This window comes from Pseudophryne corroboree, chromosome 10, assembly GCF_028390025.1.
Source record: "Pseudophryne corroboree isolate aPseCor3 chromosome 10, aPseCor3.hap2, whole genome shotgun sequence".
Taxonomy (NCBI): domain Eukaryota; kingdom Metazoa; phylum Chordata; class Amphibia; order Anura; family Myobatrachidae; genus Pseudophryne; species Pseudophryne corroboree.
Window position 1 is genome coordinate 361,142,486 of NC_086453.1, and position 20,747 is coordinate 361,163,232.

General features: G+C 46.8%; 1 protein-coding gene across 1 annotated transcript in view; it reads left to right on the forward strand.

Annotated features, from left to right (window-relative positions):
* Positions 1–20,747, forward strand: part of LOC134965374 (nicotinamide N-methyltransferase-like) — a 90,263-nt gene that overhangs the window by 60,314 nt on the left and 9,202 nt on the right. Inside the window, exon 4 of the mRNA XM_063941840.1 lies at positions 3,227–3,382. Coding sequence (XP_063797910.1) covers positions 3,227–3,382 — 156 coding nt within the window. The remainder of the gene's footprint in view (positions 1–3,226; positions 3,383–20,747) is intronic.

A 20,747-nucleotide genomic window follows, 5' to 3' on the forward strand; every position in this document is an offset into this window, starting at 1 on the left:
TGCCCGAAGGTGTGACCATGACAACTGGAAATGTCTTTCACGGGTTTTATTAAATAAAAAGTCATATAAGGTGCAAAGCAACAAAAAAATCACATGAGGTAATATAGAGAACGACTGGTTAAGTGGCTGCTGAGAAGCCGGAGCATGTAATTTAGTTAATGCTGGGTGCAGGAACAATGGAGGCAGGTTGCACCGAAGGACATAAACACAGGAGACTGGAATAGCACCACAGAGGGAAACCACCAGGGAGTCAGGCTAATGCAGAAAGAGTCCACAAGACAATCCACAGAGGACTGCACAATGGAAATGCTGGAGACAATTGAAGCACTGACAACCCCCTAGGTGCTGAGACAGGATATTTATACCTGCGGGTGAGTAGGGATTGGTGGACAATTAGGCTCTGATTCTGTCAGCACTGTGAATAGGTGAAATGATAACATGTGTTCCAAATCTATCATGGCTGCGCCCATAGACTAAATGCAGAAGTGGAAATAGGAACTTTGGGGGTCATTCCGAGTTGTTCGCTCAGTATTTTTCTTTGCATCGCAACGATTTTCCGCTAACTGCGCATGCGCAATGTTCGCACTGCGACTGCGCCAAGTAAATTTGCTATGCAGTTAGGTATTTTACTCACGGCATTACAAGGTTTTTTCTTCGTTCTGGTGATCGTAGTGTGATTGACAGGAAGTGGGTGTTTCTGGGCGGAAACAGGCCGTTTTATGGGAGTGGAGGACTGCACAATGGAAATGCTGGAGACAATTGAAGCACTGACAACCCCCTAGGTGCTGAGACAGGATATTTATACCTGCGGGTGAGTAGGGATTGGTGGACAATTAGGCTCTGGTTCTGTCAGCACTGTGAATAGGTGAAATGATAACATGTGTTCCAAATCTATCATGGCTGCGCCCATAGATGAAATGCAGAAGGGGAAATAGGAACTTAGAACCCATGTGTGAGACAATAATGGCGGCGGAGGCCCCAACAGCAGAAGTCCACGCGCCCAGCAGCCACAGGGATGGAAGCGATGGCCGGAGCACACGGAGGACGCACATCCAGCCAGAGACCACAGGCGCGGCAGTGACAGCCACGACAGGACTGAGAGCGCCGCACAACCGCAAGTGCAAACACTGAGGAGGCCTGCTAAAACCAGCGCTGCAGGCAAAACATAACTACAGCCTGGCTCCGGCTCACTGAGCCAACCTCAGGAGGCACCTAACCGGTAAGAAATGGCATCTAGTTACCCGGATCGTGACATCACCCCCCTTTAAGAGCGGCCCCTGGACACTTCTTTGTTTTTCGTGGGAATCTGGAATGGAATTCCTGGATCAATTTGGGAGCATGGACATCAGAAGATTTGGTCCAGGAACCCTTTTCAGGATCATAGCCCTTCCAATATATTAGATACTGGAGATGGCCATATCCACTACAGGAATCCAGGATCTTGGCGACTTCATACTCAACTCCGCGTTGAGTCTGGACTTTGGGAGCAGAGAAAAGCGCTAAATGAAAGCAACTCAGAATTACTGGCTTGAGAAGGTAAACATGGAATGTCTTAGGAACTTTCAAGAACGGAGGTAACTGCAGTTTGTAGACCACTGGGTTGACGACTTGCTCAATCAGGAAAGTTCCGATATAACGGGGAGTGAATTTCATACTTGGAACCCTCAGTCATAGATTTTTCGTAGACAGCCAGACACGGTCACCAACTTTAAGGGCAAGGATCGCCCTACGCTTCCTATCCACGAATCTCTTGTACCTGGATGACGATTTTTAAAGGGCTGCACAAACATTCTTCCAGTTATTTGAAAACTGATTGTGATGTCAGCTGCAGGCACCGATGTTGCTGGAACTCAGGTACTTACGGGTGGAACCCATCATTGGTGAAGAATGGCGTGGATGAATATGAAGAATGATACTGATTATTATGGCAGAATTCGGCCCATGGAAGGAGTTGAGCCCAATCGTCCTGGGAAGAGGATACATAAAGACGGAGGAAGGCCTCCAAGTCCTGATTCACCCTCTCAGTTTGCCCATTGGTCTGAGGGTGATAGGCTGTAGAGAATTTCAGCTTGACTTGGAGTGCTTGACAAAGACTTCGCCAGAACTTGGCCACAAACTGAACACCTCTATCAGAGATTATCTCCACAGGGAGACCATGTAACCTGAATATCTCTTGAATGAAAACTTGTGCCAACTTGGGAGCTGACGGAAGACCGGTGAGAGGAATGAAATGAGCCATCTTGGTAAACCGGTCAACTACCACCAAGATGGTGTTAAATTTGTTACTCACAGGAAGATCCATGATGAAATCCATCGAGAGATGAGTCCACGGACGACGAGGAACAGACAAAGGAACCAGTTGCCCAGCGGGTGACTGGCGGGGTACTTTGTGCTGGGCACATTTTGGGCAGGAGGCCACAAATTCAGCAATGTCCTTTTTTAGGGACGGCCACCAGTATGATCTGGAAATTAATTCTAAGGTCTTGCGTATGCCAGTGTGTCTGGCAAAGCGAGAGGAATGTGCCCAATGCAAGAGCTTCCTTCTGAGGACCGATTTCACTAAACTTTTCCCTGGCGGGGGCATAGAGTCCATCCTCACGGCGGAGAAAGCCACTGGATTAATAATATAATTCTTGTCAGTAGACTCAGATTCATTTTCTTGCTCCCAGGAGCGGTAAAGGGCATCAGCCTTGAAATTCTGTGACCCTGGACAAAACTGCAACTTGAAGTCAAATCTAGAAAAGAAAAGTTCCCACCTGGCTTGGCAGTGGTTAAGTCACTGAGCGCCATTAAGATATAGGAGGTTCTTGTGATCCGTCATAATGGTGATGGTATGAGAAGCTCCCTCTAATAAGTACCTCTATTCTTCCAAAGCGAGCTTGATCGCCAAAAGTTCTTGGTCGCCAATGGCGTAGTTACGCTCAGAAGGAGAGAACTTTCGTGAAAAGAAGAAACAAGGGTGTAGATGACTATCGTTAGCTCTTTGAGACAATACTGCGCCCACTCCAACAGAAGAGTCGTCCACCTCAAGGATGAAGGGCAAGCTGGTATCAGGCTGTTTCAAAACCAGAGCAGAGATTAATCTTCTTTTCAACAAAAGAAAGGCTTGGACGGCTTCTTCTGGCCATTTGGAAGGATTGACACCTTTTTTGGTTAGAGCTGTAATAGGCGCTACAACGGTGGAAAAGTCTTGAATACATTTCCTGTAGTAATTGGCAACCCCTAGGAATCTCTGGATGCCCTTGAGAGTTACAGGAATCGGCAACTCTTGGATCGCTTGAAGCTTCTCGGGGTCCATCTCCAGGCCGGAACCAGATACGATATACCCCAAGAACGGACTGGATTTAACTTCAAAGATGCACTTTTCCAGTTTGCAATACAGGTAATTGGTTCGGAGACGGGACAAGACCTCTTTCACCCAGAACCGATGTTCCTCTAAATCATTTGCAAAGATAAGGATATCATCGAGATAAACCACAACATGACGATAAAGGATGTCTCTGAAGATTTCATTCACAAAGTGTTGAAATACTGCTGGAGCATTGCTGAGTCTGAAAGGCATGATGAGGTACTCATAATGTCCGTCACGGGTGTTAAAAGCGGTCTTCCACTCGTCACCCTTTCGGATTCAGATGAGATTATAAGCACCCCTCAGATCTAACTTAGTGAAGATAGTGGCTCCACTAACACGGTCAAACAGGTCAGTGATGAGTGGCAGAGGGTACCGATTTTTCACTGTGATGTCATTCAGACCCCGGTAGTCAATACAAGACCACAGGCTGCCATCGTTCTTCTTTACGAAGAAGAAGCCTGCACTGGCTGGAGAGGATGAGGGCCGAATGAATCCTTTAGCCAGATTTCCCTTGATATACTCCTCCATGGAGTGGGTCTCAGGCAACGACAAAGGATATGTGCATCCACGAGGAGGAGTTTTCCCTGGAATGAGATCGATAGGACAGTCCCATTCTCTATGAGGAGGAAAGATATCCACTGAAGATTTGCTAAAAACATCGGTAAAGTCCTGATATGGAGAAGGTGGAACATCAGGAGACTTAGAGGAGGACTTGCAAACTGGAAGCACTTTTTGTTGACATGTCTTGGAACAGGAAGGACCCTATGCTAGAATATGGGTCGTCTTCCAATCGACTTGAGGATTATGCAGGTGAAGCCATGGGAGGCCTAGAACCACAGGATGAGTGGCCCTTGGGATTACCAAGAGGGAAATCAACTCTGTGTGCAGAACCCTTACCTTCAGACAGATAGGTGTGGTCTTGGAGGTAATCACCGCATCAGGAATCCTACTGCAATCCACGGCAGTTAAAGAGATAGTAGATAATAGTCCAACAGTGGGTACAGACCTCTGCCTAATGAACTTCTCAGTAATAAAGTTTCCGGCTGCTCCAGAATCCAATAAGGCAATGAGATTCTTTGTACACTGAGCCAGCTGAAGAGAAACTGAGAGGTTGCAGTCACTAGAAGACAGAGAGGAATACATTAATCCTAGCCAGCCCTCTCCCTGGCGGGCAAGAATTTGGAGTTTCCTGAACGCTCAGGACAGGCGTTAATGAGATGGAAAGGTGCAACACAGTATAAGCAAAGGCGGTTGGATAAACGTCTTCTGTGCTCTGCTGGAGACAGTCGTGAATGACCTATCTGCATAGGTTCGTCACTAGACAGAGATGGCTGACGAGGAGGAGGAGCAGAACGAGTCTTATTAACTGTTGACCTGCCTTGCTCCATCGCCCTTTCATTGAACCGTAGGTCATCTTTAGTGCAGAGCGATATGAGCTCATTTAATTTTGAGGGTAAGTCTCTTGTGGTGAGCTCATCTTTGATACGTTCGGACAGGCCTTGGCAGAACACTGCATAGAGGGCTTCCTCATTCCAGGAGACTTCAGACGCCAACGCCTGGAATTGTACTAAATATTGGCCGACAGTTCGTGTCCCCTGACGCAGCCGAAGGATCTCAGAAGAAGCTGAAGACACTCGACCTGGCTCTTCAAACATTTGTCTAAAAGTTGCCACGAAGTCAGAGTAGGATGACAGCAGGGTATCTGATCTTTCCCATAGGGGTGATGCCCAGTCGAGAGTGGGGCCACTGAGTAGGGAAATGATGTATGCAACTTTAGTGCGGTCTGTAGGAAAACTGCTGGGTTGCAACTCAAAGTGGATCTCGCACTGGTTTAGGAAACCCCTGCAGGCTTTTGGGGATCCATCATATTTGGCAGGTGTTGGCAAGTGGAGACGTGGAGGAGAAATGGGTATGGTGGGTGGGGATACCACCGGAGGTACTACTGTCAGCATACTGGATGCCCCTGACCCAAGGAGGGTAGCTTGAATCTCATCCAGTCGGGAGGAGAGATCCTGGAGACATCGGATCACATGGTCTTCTGAAGCCTCCTGATGTTCGAGACGGGCTGCCAGTTCTTGCATCGGCCTAGTCCCTTGGACTTGATCTCCGACCGGATCCATTAGGTCAGTGCTTACTGTCACAACTGAGGGCCTGTGACGGTATCTGGAAGCCTCAATTGTAGGGGCTGACGGATACTGGAATTTGGGAGGTGTGAGTAAACTCCTAGACATGCACTAGTCAGTAGCAATGAATGCCCAAAGGTGTGACCACGACAACTGGAAATGTCTTTCATGGGTTTTACTAAATAAAAAGTCATATAAGGTGCATATCAACAAAAAGTCACAAAACTAATATAGAGAACGACTGGTAAAAACCAGAATCCAGACTGTAAATAAAAAGTACAGTATAATGCCTGGGAGCCCAAGTGAGGTATAATGTGCTGTTGGGAATAATGAGTGAAGTTGTAAGTGAAGCTGGGGATCGCAGGTGAAACTGAAAATTATAATAAGGGTCGGGGATAACTGTAGATGAAGCTGGGGTTCGCTGGAAAACGGTAGATGAAGCTGGGGTTCGCTGGAAACTGTAGGTGAAGCTGGGGTTCGTAGGAACACTGTAAACTACTGGGAAGTGGCTGCTGGGAAGCCGGAGCATGTAATTTAGTTAATGCTGGGTGCAGGAACAATGGAGGCAGGTTGCACCGAAGGACATAAACACAGGAGACTGGAATAGCACCGCAGAGGGAAACCACCAGAGAGTCAGGCTAATGCAGAAAGAGTCTACAAGAGAATCCACAGAGGACTGCACAATGGAAACGCTGGAGACAATTGAAGCACTGACAACCCTCTAGGTGCTGAGACAGGATATTTATACCTGCAGGTGAGTAGGGATTGGTGGACAATTAGGCTCTGGGTCTGTCAGCACTGTGAATAGGTGAAATGATAACATGTGTTCCAAATCTATCATGGCTGCGCCCATAGACTAAATGCAGAAGGGGAAATAGGAACTTTAGGGGTCATTCCGAGTTGTTCGCTCAGTATTTTTCTTTGCATCGCAACGATTTTCCGCTAACTGCGCATGCGCAATGTTCGCACTGCGACTGCGCCAAGTAAATTTGCTATGCAGTTAGGTATTTTACTCACGGCATTACGAGGTTTTTTCTTCGTTCTGGTGATCGTAGTGTGATTGACAGGAAGTGGGTGTTTCTGGGCGGAAACTGGCCGTTTTATGGGAGTGTGTGAAAAAACGCCTCCGTTTCTGGGAAAAACGCGGGAGTGGCTGGAGAAACGGAGGAGTGTCTGGGCGAACGCTGGGTGTGTTTATGACATCAAACCAGGAACGACAAGCACTGAACTGATCGCAGATGCCGAGTAAGTTTGAAGATACTCAGAAACTGCTAAGAAGTGTCTTTTCGCAATTTTGCTAATCTTTCGTTCGCAATTTTGATAAGCTAAGATTCACTCCCAGTAGGCGGCGGCTTAGCGTGTGCAAAGCTGCTAAAAGCAGCTTGCGAGCGAACAACTCGGAATGACCACCTTAGAACTCATGTGTGAGACAATAATGGCGGCGGAGGCTGCAACAGCAGAAGTCCACGCGCCCAGCAGCCACAGGGATGGAAGCGGTGGCCGGAGCACACGGAGGACACACATCCAGCCAGAGAACACAGGCGCGGCAGTGACAGCCGCGACAGGACTGAGGGCGCCGCACCACCACAAGTGCAAACACTGAGGAAGCCCGCTAAAACCAGCGCTGCAGGCAAAACATAACTACAGCCCGGCCCTGGCTAAATGAGCCAACCTCAGAAGGCACCTAACCGGTAAGAAACGGCGTCTAGTTACCCGGATCGTGACAAGTATGTTTCATCTCTACCCCTTAATGGGTGGTCAGCAAGTGATGATTCTAATTGGACAACTAAAGGGATCTGCATTACGAGAAGTTAATTCATGGCCACAAGAAGAACAATAGATTATCGATCAAATTCTGCAGAGATTAGCAGATACCTTCGATAGTAGTACAATTTCTGTTGTAAAAATGAAATTTGATGTGAGGAAACAACAAGCAGGGGAATCTCTACATGGCTATGCTCAGGTCTACAAGATACATTATGGAAGATACAAGTGGTGGAAAATCCCGAAGTAAAAAATGTTGATGAAACCTTGATTAATAAAGTCATAGAAGTTGCGGATAGTGAACATTTTTAAACTCAGTTATGTTTGTTAAGACTAGGAATGAGCGGGTTCGGCTCTCCGAGATCCAAACCCCCCAGACTTCTGGATCAGAGCCCGGATCTGAGTCCAGCTTGGGACTTCCCGCTACACTTGGATACCAGAACAAGGCAAAATGTCATCATCCCTCTTTTGGATTCTCATGGGTTTTGGATTCCATATAAGGAGCCGCATGTCGCTGCTATTTTTACTTTGGACTTGGAGAGTGAGGGAGGCAGACGTCTGTCTGTGGGTGGTGGTGTACAGAGGTCCTGCTGTCCTGTGCTCTTCTGGGGTGGTGTCCTGTGCTGGTGTACTGTGTTGTTAGAGGTGCTGCTGTCCTGTGCTGTTCTGGTGTGGTGTTCTGTGCTGCTATACTGTGCTGTTAGTTTTGCTGCTGTCCTGTGCTGTACAGGGTTGCTGTTCTGGTGTGTCCTGTGCTGTTTGGGATGCTGTAAAGGGGTGTTGCAGTCCTGTGCTCTACAGGGAATATGTTCTGTGTGCTGTAAAAATAAAGGGGCATTGTGGCCCTGTCGAGTACCATAAATATACAGGGGTGCTGTGTCCCTGTTCTGTATGCTGTAAAAATATAGGGGTGCTGTGGCCCTGTCTTGTATGCTGTAACAATACAGGGGTGCTGTAAAAATACAGGGGTTCTGTGGCCCTGTCCTATATGCTGTAAAAATACAGGAGTGCTGCAAAAATTCTGGGGTGCTCAGGCTCTTTCCTGTATGATGTAAAAATACAGGGGTGCTGTAAAAATAAAGGAACACTGCGGCCCTGTCCTGTATGCTGTAAAAATATAGGGGTGCTATAGATATAAAGGAACACCATGGCCCTGTCCTGTATTCTGTAAAAATATAGCGGTGCAGTAAAAATAAAGGAATGCTGTCTCCCTGTTGAGTGCTGTAAAAATAAAGGAATGCTGTGTTCCTGTCGTGCACTGTAAACATAAAGTAACGCTGTGTCCCTGTCCTGTATGTTGTAAAAATATAGGGGGGCTGCAAAAATAATAGATTACCGTAGCCCAGTCCTGTATGCTGTAAAAATATAGGTGTGCTGGCTATCTGCTGTATAAGTCCTGAGGCACTGCCGAATAATTCCAGGGGTTCTGCTGTACTTGATCCTAGGTTTAAAGTTTAAATAAAAGCCTAGTACAGAATATGAAACAAGCTTCAACATCACAACCAGATTTGTGAAAATATATAGCCGCAAAGGTAGAAATGGAAATTCCAAGTTTGACAAAGTGTTTTCCAATAAAGTGGGAAGAGACCACATTTGTGGCCAAAGTCAGCCAGACTCAAGACTCAGAAGAGACAGAATCATAATCCAGTGGAACGTGACATGGCAACATATCCTACAACTGCCAGAGAAAATTAGATTTTCCAAACACATCTATGTATATATGTCTGCCATATAATTCCAGGGGTGCCCTGTCTGAACCTGCTCATCTCTAGTAGATATATATTCTAGTGTGCACTGTGTACCCAGCATTAGAGAGAGGTTCTTCTCAATTATTTCATATTATGGACTCAAATTAAAGGCTCCAATTAGTCAACCTTAATTTTGATCTATTAATTTTCCACATTTTGGGATTATTTACAAGATGCACATTTGTTGTACAGATTTATTTTCCTTTATTTTGTAAATGTTGTCTCCTTAATTATTGTATAATGTAAGGGCTGAGTAGGATTATCACAAGACCTTGCAGTGTTAGAAGAACAGAATTTCAATGATCTTGCATTGCATCAGCTTTCCATTGCACTGAAGCACCAGATGGGCCAGGAGCTCCTGTGAGGCGCAAAAAGTTACTGAATAAGGGTGTGTCTGTGAGTTGTGTGTGTTGGGGGGGATGAAGTGTGTGTATGGGGGTGTGGGGTGTGTGTTTGTATGGGGGTGTGAGGTGTATGTTTGTATGAGGGTGTGAGGTGTATGGGGTGAATGTGATAATGGGAATTGGGATGTAGAAATTGTTGGGTTACTGAGTGCTAGGTGGGGGGAAGTTAATGGGGACTGTGAGCATAGTATGGGTGCTGTGTAGTATGGGTGCTCTGTAGTATGGGAGCCACTGTGTGTGCATAGTTTGGGTGCTGTGTAGTATGTGTGCCGCTGTGTGAGCATAGTGTGGGTGCCGATATGCGAGTGTAGTAGGGGTGCCACTGTGCGAGAGTAGTATGGGTGCTGCTGTGTGAGAGTAGTATGTGTGCCACTGTGCGAGAGTAGTATGGGTGCTGCTGTGTGAGAGTAGTATGTGTGCCACTGTGTGAGAGTAGTATGGGTGCTGCTGTGTAAGCGTAGTATGGGTGCTGTGTAAGAGTAGTATGGGTGCTGTGTAAGAGTAGTATGGGTGCCGCTGTGTGAGCATAGTATGGGAGCGTAGTATGGGTGCTGTGTAAGTGTAGTATGGGTGCCGCTGTGTGAGCGTAGTATGGGTGCCACTGTGTAAGAGTAGTATGGGTGCCGCTGGGTAAGAGAAGTATGGGTGCTGCAGTGTAAAAGTAGTATGGTTGCTGCTGTGTGAGAGTAGTATGGGTGCAGCCATGTGAGCATAGTATGGGTGCCGCTGTGTGAGTGTAGTATTGGTGCTGTGTAAGAGTAGTATAGGTACCGCTGTGTTAGCATAGAATGGGTGCTGCCGTGTGAGAGGAGTATGGGTGCTGCTGTGTAAGAGTAGTATGGGTGCCGCTGTGTGAGCATAGTATGGGTTGCCGATATGCGAGTGTAGTAGGGTTGCCACTGTGCGAGAGTAGTATGGGTGCTGCTGTGTGAGAGTAGTATGTGTGCCACTGTGTGAGAGTAGTATGGGTGCTGCTGTGTAAGCGTAGTATGGGTGCTGTGTAAGAGTAGTATGGGTGCCGCTGTGTGAGCATAGTATGGGAGCGTAGTATGGGTGCTGTGTAAGTGTAGTATGGGTGCCGCTGTGTGAGCGTAGTATGGGTGCCACTGTGTGAGAGTAGTATGGGTGCCGCTGGGTAAGAGAAGTATGGGTGCTGCAGTGTAAAAGTAGTATGGTTGCTGCTGTGTGAGAGTAGTATGGGTGCAGCCATGTGAGCATAGTATGGGTGCCGCTGTGTGAGTGTAGTATGGGTGCTGTGTAAGAGTAGTATAGGTACCGCTGTGTTAGCATAGAATGGGTGCTGCCGTGTGAGAGGAGTATGGGTGCTGCTGTGTAAGAGTAGTATGGGTGCCGCTGTGTGAGCAAAGTATGGGTGCCGCTGTGTGACCATAGGATGATTGCTGCTGTGTGACTTAGTATGGGTGCCACTGTGTGAGAGTAGTATGGGTGCTGCTGTGTGAGCACAGTATGGGTGCCACTGTATGAGAGTAGTATGGGTGCTGCTGTGTGAGTGTAGTATTGGTGCTGCTCTGTGAGCATAGTATGGGTGCCACTGTATGAGAGTAGTATGGGTGCTGCTGTGTAAGAGTAGTATAGGTGCCGGTATGTGAGCATATTATGGGTGCTGCTGTGTGGACATAGTATGGGTGCTGCTGTGTGAGTGTAGTATAGGTGCCGGTATGTGAGCATATTATGGGTGCTGCTGTGTGGACATAGTATGGGTGCTGCTGTGAGAGAGTAGGATGGGTGCCGCTGTGTGATGTTTTATGGGTGCCGCTGTGTGAGCACAGTATGTGTGCCACTGTGTGAGTGTAGTATTAGTGCCACCGTGTGAGAGTAGTATGGGTGCCACTGTGTGAGCCTAGTGTGGGTGCCGCTGTGTGAGCGTAGTGTGGGTGCCACTGTGTGGGCGTAGTGTGGGTGCAACTTGGTGAGAGTAGTATGGGTGCTGCTGTGCGAGTGTAGTATGGGTGCCACTGTGTTAAGTAGTATGGGTGCTGCTGTGTGAGCGTAGTGTGGGTACCGCTGTGTGAGCATAGTATGGGTGCTGCTGTGTGAGTGTAGTATGGGTGCCACTGTGTGAAGTAGTATGGGTGCCTCTGTGTAAGAGTAGTATGGGTGCTGTGTGATGTAGTATGGGTGCTGCTGTGTGAGAGCAGTATGGGTGCAGCCATGTGAGCATAGTATGGGTGCTGCTGTGTGAGTGTAGTATGGGTGCTGTGTAAGAGTAGTATAGATACCGCTGTGTAAGCATAGTATGGGTGCTGCCGTGTGAGAGGAGTATGGGTGCTGCTGTGTAAGAGTAGTATGGGTGCCGCTGTGTGAGCAAAGTATGGGTGGCGCTGTGTGACCATAGTATGGTTGCTGCTGTGTGACTTAGGGCCATATTCAATTAGCAGTGATAACGGACTTTTCACGTGAAAAGTCCGGTTTTCGGGTGAAAAAACGGACTTTTCACGTGAAATGCAATTACAGCCTATTCAATTATCCTGGAAAATTTATCGGGGATCATGTTTTCACTAATTTCACTTCACCTTCTCTGAAGCAGGTGAAAAGATGGGAAAAGTCACTATTTTAAGGTAAAAATGTTTGGATTTGGTACAGAACTCCTGGGACACCCCCCTTTATGACTAATTAGGCACGTTGAAGTTTTTAATTATTTTTAATTGGCCAATAATGACATGTCATTTTTGGGGTGAAAAATTAAAAAGTGATGGAAATTGGGGTTCAAGGTATGGGACAGGTATATTGGGGTGCTTTATGAGTGGGACAGGTGTTTTTTAGGCTTGCAGATGGGAGTAATCGGTCTGTTTCCACTTTTTTTTAAAGTACCCTAAAATGACCCAAATATATACTTATACCCATTTTCATGTACCCCAAATTTAATGAGAGCATTTATTTTGCTCAAAAAAGCTTGCTTTCTATCATTTTTTTGCATTTTTAAAAAAATGCATATAACCGCCATTTCACACAATTTAAGTCCCCAAAAACTCTCTAATGTGATCTCTAACACACTTCTCTTCTGTTTTCCTATGTTAGTTAAGCATTTTTTGGGGTACAGGCTGATTTCCCCATTTTCACCTGCACTTTTCACTGCAAGAATTTTCACGTGAAACCCGGTCGGAATTGAATAGGTCGAAAAATGGAGCGTTTTCGCGGCAATTTTCGGCCGATTGCCGCAAAAAAATTTCGGGCTAAAAATTGCCGCGAATTTGCGGAAAATTGAAAAACGGAGCGTTTTCGCGGGCAATTTTCGGCCGATTGCCGCGAAAAATTTTCGGCCGAAAAATTGCAGCGAATTTGCGGATAATTGAATACCCTAGTTAGTATGGGTGCCACTGTGTAAGAGTAGTATGGGTGCTGCTGTGTGAGCATATTATGGGTGCCACTGTATGAGAGTAGTATGGGTGCTGCTGTGTGAGCATATTATGGGTGCCACTGTATGAGAGTAGTATGGGTGCTGCTGTGTGAGTGTAGTATAGGTGCCGGTATGTGAGCATATTATGGGTGCTGCTGTGTGGATATAGTATGGTTGCTGCTGTGTGAGCATAGTATGGGTGCTGCTGTGAGAGAGTAGGATGGGTGCCGCTGTGTGATGTTTTATGGGTGCCACTGTGTGAGCAAAGTATGAATGCCGCTGTGTCAGCGTAGTATTAGTGCCACTGTCTGAGAGTAGTATGGGTGTCGCTATGTGATGTTGTATGGATGCTGCTGCTTGAGAATAGTATGGGTGCAGCTGTGTGAGCGTAGTATGGGTGCAGCTGTGTGAGCATAGTGTGGGTGCTGCTGTGTGGGCGTAGTGTGGGTGCAACTGTGTGAGAGTAGTATGCGTTCAGCTGTGTGAGAATAGTATGGGTGCCACTGTGTGAAGTAGTATGGATGCCGCTCTGTGAGTGTAGTATGGGTGGTGTGTGACATAGTATGGGTGCTGCTGTGTGAGTGTAGTATGGGTGCCACTGTGTTAAGTAGTATTGGTGCTGCTGTGTGAGAATAGTATGGGTGCCACTGTGTGAAATAGTATGGGTGCCTCTGTGTAAGCATAATGTGGGTGCTGCTGTGTGAGTGTAGTATGGGTTCTGCTGTGTGAAATAGTATGGGTGCTGCTGTGTGCGAGTAGTATGGGTGCCACTATGTGAGTGTATTATGGGTGCTGCTGTGTGAGTGTAGTATGGGTGCCAATGTGTGAAGTAGTATGGGTGCCGCTGTGTGAGAGTAGTATGGGTGCTGCTGTGTGAGTGAATTATGGGTGCTGCTGTGTGAAGTAGTATAGGTGCTGCTGTGTGAGAGTATTATGGGTGCTGCTGTGTGAGTGTAGTATGGGTGACGCTATGTGAGCATAGTATGGGTGCCGTTGTGTGAGCGTAGTATGGGTGCCGCTGTGTGATGTAGTATGAGTGCTGCTGTTTGAGAGTTTTATGGGTGCTACTGTGTGAATGTAGTATGGGTGCCACTGTGTTAAGTAGTATTGGTGCAGCTGTGTGAGAATAGTATGGGTGCCACTGTGTGAAGTAGTATGGGTGCCACTGTGTGAGCGTAGTATGGGTGGTGTGTGATGTAGTATGGGTGCCTGTGTGTGATCGTAGTATGGGTGCTGCTGTGTGAAGTGCTATGGGTGCTGCTGTGTGAGAGTAGTATGGGTGCTGCTGTGTGAAGTAGTATGGGTGCTGCTGTGTGAAGTAGTATGGGTGCTGCTGTGTGAGAGTAGTATGGGTGCTGCTGTGTGAGCATAGTATGGGTGCAGCTGTGTGAGCGTAGTATGGGTGTTGCTGTGTGAGTATTGTATGGGTGCTGCTGTGTGAGTGTAGTGTGGGTGCCGCTGTGTGAGCGTAGTATGGGTGCCGCTGTGTGAGCATAGTATGGGTGCCACCGTGTGATGTAGTATGGGTGCTGCTGTTTGAGAGTTTTATGGGTGCTGCTGTGTGAGCATAGTATGGGTGCCGCTGTGTGAGCATAGTATGGGTGCCGATGTGTAAGAGTATTATGGGTGCTGTGTGAGTGTAGTATGGGTGCTGCTGTGTGAGAGTAGTATGGGTACTGCAGTTTTAGAGTGTTATGGGTGCTGCTGTGTGAAAGTAGTATGGGTACCACTGTGAGGTTAGCTTGGGTGCCACTGTGTGAGCATAATATGGGTGCTGCTGTGTGAGCGTAGTACGTGTCTCGCTGTGTGATCCTATTATGGGTGCTGTGTGACGTAGTATGGGTACTGCTGTTTGATAGTATTAGGGGTGCTGCTTTGAGGGTAGCTTGGGAACCACTGTGTGAGCGTAGTATGGGTGCTGCTGTGTGAGCATAGTATGGGTGCCGCTGTGTGACATAGTATTGGTGCTGCTGTGTGAGAGTAGTATGGGTGCTGCTGTGAGAGTAGTATGGGTGCTTCTGTGTGAGTGTAGTATGGGTGCTTCTGTGTGAGTGTAGTATAGGTGATGCTCTGTGAGCGTAGTGTGGTTGCCGCTTTGTGAGCGTAGTGTGGGTGCCAGTGTGTGAGAGTAGTATGGGTGCTGCTATGTGCGCTTAGTGTGAGTGCCACTTTGTGAAATAGTATGGGTGCCGCTGTGTGAGTGTAGTATGGGTGCCGCTGTGTGACATAGTATTGGTGCTGCTGTGTGAGAGTTGTATGGGTGCTGCTGTGAGAGTAGTATGGGTGCTTCTGTGTGAGTGTGGTATGGGTGCTTCTGTGTAAGTGTAGTTTAGATGATGCTCTGTGAGCGTAGTGTGGATGCCGCTGTGTGAGTGTAGTGTGGTTGCCGCTTTGTGAGTGTAGTGTGGGTGCCACTGTGTGAAATAGTATGGGTGCCGCTGTGTGAGTGTAGTATGGGTGGTGTGTGACAAAGTATGGGTGCTGCTGTGTAAGTGTAGTATGGGTGGTGTGTGACATAGTATGGGTACTGCTGTGTGAGTGTAGTATGGGTGCACTGTGTTAAGTAGTATGGGTTCCGATGTGTGACTGCAGTATGGGTGCCACTGTGTTAAGTAGTATGGGTTCCAATGTGTAAGCGTAATATGGGTGCTATGAGACGTAGTATAGGCGCCACTGTGTGAGCGTAGTATGTGTTCTGCTTTGTGAGCATAGCATAGGCGCCGCTGTGTGACATATTATTGGTGCTGCTGTTTGAGAGTAGTACGGGTGCTTCTGTGTGAGTGCAGTATGCGCGCCGCTGTTTGAGAGTAGTATGGGTGATGCTCTGTGAGCGTTGTGTGATTGCCGCTGTGTGAGCATAGCGTGGCATAGCGTGGGTGCCACTGTGTGAGCGTAGTGTGGGTGCCACTCTGTGAGAGTAGTATGGGTGCCTCTGTGTGAGCGTAGTGTGGGTGCCACTCTGTGAGAGTAGTATGGGTGCCGCTGTGTGAGTGTAGTATGGGTGCCGCTGTGTGACATAGTATTGGTGCTGCTGTGTGAGAGTAGTATGGGTGCTGCTGTGAGAGTAGTATGGGTGCTTCTGTGTGAGTGTAGTATGGGTGCTTCTGTGTGAGTGTAGTATAGGTGATGCCCTGTGAGCGTAGTGTGGACGCCGCTGTGTGAGCGTAGTGTGGTTGCCGCTTTGTGAGCGTAGTGTGGGTGCCAGTGTGTGATAGTAGTATGGGTGCTGCTTTGTGCGCTTAGTGTGAGTGCCACTGTGTGAAATAGTATGGGTGCCGCTGTGTGAGTGTAGTATGGGTGCCGCTGTGTGACATAGTATTGGTGCTGCTGTGTGAGAGTAGTATGGGTGCTGCTTTGAGAGTAGTATGGGTGCTTCTGTGTGAGTGTGGTATGGGTGCTTCTGTGTGAGTGTAGTATAGATGATGCTCTTTGAGTGTAGTGTGGATGCCGCTGTGTGAGTGTAGTGTGGTTGCCGCTTTGTGAGTGTAGTGTGGGTGCCACTGTGTGAAATAGTATGGGTGCCGCTGTGTGAGTGTAGTATGGGTGGTGTGTGACAAAGTTTGGGTGCTGCTGTGTAAGTGTAGTATGGGTGGTGTGTGACATAGTATGGGTACTGCTGTGTGAGTGTAGTATGGGTGCACTGTGTTAAGTAGTATGGGTTCCGATGTGTGACTGCAGTATGGGTGCCACTGTGTTAAGTAGTATGGGTTCCAATGTGTAAGCGTAATATGGGTGCTATAAGACGTAGTATAGGCGCCACTGTGTGAGCGTAGTATGTGTTCTGCTTTGTGAGCATAGTATAGGCGCCGCTGTGTGACATATTATTGGTGCTGCTGTTTGAGAGTAGTACGGGTGCTTCTGTGTGAGTGTAGTATGCGCGCCGCTGTTTGAGAGTAGTATGGGTGATGCTCTGTGAGCGTAGTGTGATTGCCGCTGTGTGAGCATAGCGTGGCATAGCGTGGGTGCCGCTGTGTGAACGTAGTGTGGGTGCCACTCTGTGAGAGTAGTATGGGTGCCGCTGTGTGAGCGTAGTGTGGGTGCCACTCTGTGAGAGTAGTATGGGTGCTGCTGTGTGAGCGTAGTATGGGTGCTGATGTGTGAGTGTAGTATGGTTGCCACTGTGTTAAGTAGTATGGGTGCCGATGTGTGAGTGCAGTATGGGTGGTGTGTGACGTAGTATGGGTGCTGCTGTGTAAATGTTTTATGGGTGCTATATGAGCAGAGTATGGGTGCTGTGAGAGTAGTATGAGTGCTGCTGTATGAGTGTAGTATGGTTGATGTGTGACATAGTATGGGTGCAGCTGTTTGAGAGTAGTATGGGTGATGCTGTGTGAGCATAGTGTGGGTGCTGTGTGACATAGTAAGGGTTCCGCTGTGTGAGTGTAGTATGGGTGATGCTGTGTGAGTGTAGTATAGGTGATGCTCTGTGAGCGTAGTGTGGTTGCCGCTTTGTGAGCGTAGTGTGGGTGCCAGTGTGTGATAGTAGTATGGGTGCTGCTTTGTGCGCTTAGTGTGAGTGCCACTGTGTGAAATAGTATGGGTGCCGCTGTGTGAGTGTAGTATGGGTGCCGCTGTGTGACATAGTATTGGTGCTGCTGTGTGAGAGTAGTATGGGTGCTGCTTTAAAAGTAGTATGGGTGCTTCTGTGTGAGTGTGGTATGGGTGCTTCTGTGTGAGTGTAGTATAGATGATGCTCTTTGAGTGTAGTGTGGATGCCGCTGTGTGAGTGTAGTGTGGTTGCCGCTTTGTGAGTGTAGTGTGGGTGCCACTGTGTGAAATAGTATGGGTGCCGCTGTGTGAGTGTAGTATGGGTGGTGTGTTTTATGGGTGCTATATGAGCAGAGTATGGGTGCTGTGAGAGTAGTATGAGTGCTGCTGTATGAGTGTAGTATGGTTGATGTGTGACATAGTATGGGTGCAGCTGTTTGAGAGTTGTAAGGGTGAAGCTGTGTGAGAGTAGTATGGGTGATGCTGTGTGAGCATAGTGTGGGTGCTGTGTGACATAGTAAGGGTTCCGCTGTGTGAGTGTAGTATGGGTGATGCTGTGTGAGAGTAGTATGAGTGATGCTGTGTGAGAGTAGTATGGGTGAAGCTGTGTGAGAGTAGTATGGGTGAAGCTGTGTGAGTGTAGTATGGGTGCCGCTGTGTGAGTGTAGTATGGGTGATGCTGTGTGAGCATAGTGTGGGTGCTGTGTGACATAGTAAGGGTTCCGCTGTGTGAGAGTAGTATGGGTGCAGTTTGAATGTAGTTTGGGTAGTACTGTGTGAGGGGAGCTTTGTGGGAGCTTATATGGTGGGTGGATGAATGTGCTAATGGGTGTTTGATTATGAATTGAGGAAAGATGGGGTAATGGATTCATGTTACCAGATGACACCACCAAGATACCACATGACAAAGTGGTGACATGTAGTTTTGTACATAGTGGCTTTAAAAAAAAAAAAAAAATTCTCACTATCGGTTCTAGCTCTAGTATCGTCTTTGTGTAGCTATTAATAAGGTTAGGGCTCTCTTTTTTATATACAGTGCTGTATATAGAGATGTCACATTCATGATATTGCTTCTACCCCTTTCAGACCACCAGCTATGAACACGGTTATTGGCACATCAGCGCGCGTAACCCGTGTTCATGTGTGGTCTGAAAGGGAAAAATACAGATGGTATTGCCGGTACTGGTAGTGAGCAGGGTTGACCTCATGTTCAACCCGGCTCACTGTGCGGTGTGAATGGGAGCCGGGTTGATGCGACCCGGTTTCCCATTTAATGTGTGTGTTTGTACGGGAGGTGCTTGGAAATCATGTGATCTCCATGTGCCTCCCCCACCGCGTCACCGCTGACATCACAAACCCAGCAATATGCCGGATGGCAAACAGCAGCAGCGGGGTGCCTGAGGCAGGGCATAACCTGGGAGCTCCCATGTCAGGATCATAGGTGCGACCCATCTCAAGTGGTGTGAAAGGGGTATTAGTGACCCATATGATCTTTAGTAGAGAGGTTTCAAATTCATATAATCACTAAGCACCATTTTTACTTTTTTTGTCAGGTTAACAAGTATGTTTGTTTGTTTGTAGACTTTCATATTACACTGTTGATACAGATGTAGCCACGCTCATCCATCCTGCAGCTCGGCCACATGGGCACACATGCCATGCTGAGCTGCGGCTTAGTACACTGTTCATGTATTCCTATGGGTGCTTGTACTTAGAAGCTCACATGCGTCCTAGTCGTGGGAACACTTGATTGCTGCAAATATGCTGAGCTGCAGGATGGATGACGATGGCTACATCTGTATAAGTAAAGTGTGTAGGGGGTGGGGCAATTGAAGGTAGGGTCTAGATACAAACCATGAAGCAGGCCACACCCCCACACCACTGGTCATGCCCCCACATCACTAGCCACATCCGCTGCGGCAGCACACATTAGGCCTGTCATAAATTTCAGCTGCAGGCCCATGTGAACCTTAATCTGGCATTGACTGTCCACTAGCATTTAAGCAGAATTTATCTAAACAATAGAGACAGGCACTAAGTGAAAGGAAAAATATAAATTCGCTGGTCATCAAACCAGCTGATAAGGGAGTGGGGGGAATCATTATACAAGATCGCATGAACTATATTGTAGTAGTAGAAAGGCAGCTACATAACAGTGCTCACTATGTACAGTTATCCAGTGATCCTACCTTCCCTTATCAAATTGAATATAATGGCTTACTATTTTAGCCCAGAGCAGAGGATGCAATAGCAGAGGAAGAAGTACATTTTTTAGTGTGTCCCCATCCTATCACTCCCATTTTATTATCATTTGTCTAAAATTCACAAATAACTTAGTGCACCGCCTGGGCATCCAATTATTTCTGGAATTGGGTTCCTCACTTCTAAATTATCACAATTTGTAGATGCCCACTTGCAGAGCCACATCACCAATCTAAAGTCTCACATTAAAAACACCAAGCATATTCTGCAGAAAGTCTCTGAAATTTGTTTGATGGAGGGTTGGGCATATTTTACACTCGACATCCAAGCCCTATCTACAAATATTCCACATGAAGTAGGAATTAAGATGATAAAATATTATTTAAATGGTGCATGAATATAACAAGAGAGAGACGTGACATTGTAAATGATGCAATATTATGTATATTAACACATAATTATTTTTTGTTTAATGACACATTATTTACAGACACTGGGGACGGCCATGGGAACCAGATTTGCACCAAGTTTTGCAAATCTCTGTATGGGCCACTTCGAGGAACAATTTATATGGAGTGGTCCATATAGAGATGATCTGTCCCTCTATGGCCATTTTATAGATGGTTTCTTTATAATTTGGAATGGGGGTCAACACAGGGCACTGGAATTTGTTAATTATTTAAACACTAATGATTTTAATTTGCAATTTACTCACACATTTTGTTTTGACACTGTAGTCTTTCTGGATGTTGCTTTCTCTGCCAGGGATGGTATAAATTTTCTATAGATTATATGATGCCCATGTGTGCCTCTACCTATCTACATTATACTAGCAGTCATCATAGACCATGGATAAGGAATATTCCAAAAAATAAATAGTGCACCTAAGGCGAAATTGTGCTTATGATGAGGACTTTTTTCCCAAATAGGGATAATGCTGGTACATTTCGAGGGTAGAGGATATCTGGATAAACTCCTTAATAATGTGAGAGATTATGCTAGGAAATTATGTAGAAATAACAGCTAATACTACAGTGGAAGGAGAGAGCTTGAGAAACATGAAGACGGGGAATTTATCTGTTGACATGAAGTAGCCAATAATAAATAGGTTGGTATCTGAAAATATTATATTTTCATCTAAATATAACATCAAATTATGGAAAATCAGAAAGATTGTTGGTGATAACTTCACATTATTGGATTAGGATCCTATATTGAAGAATGTTATTTTAGACCCAAGTATGTTGAAAACTCAGATTGGTATAGAGGAAGGAGGTCCAGGTAATTTGCTAGCACATAAATTTTTAT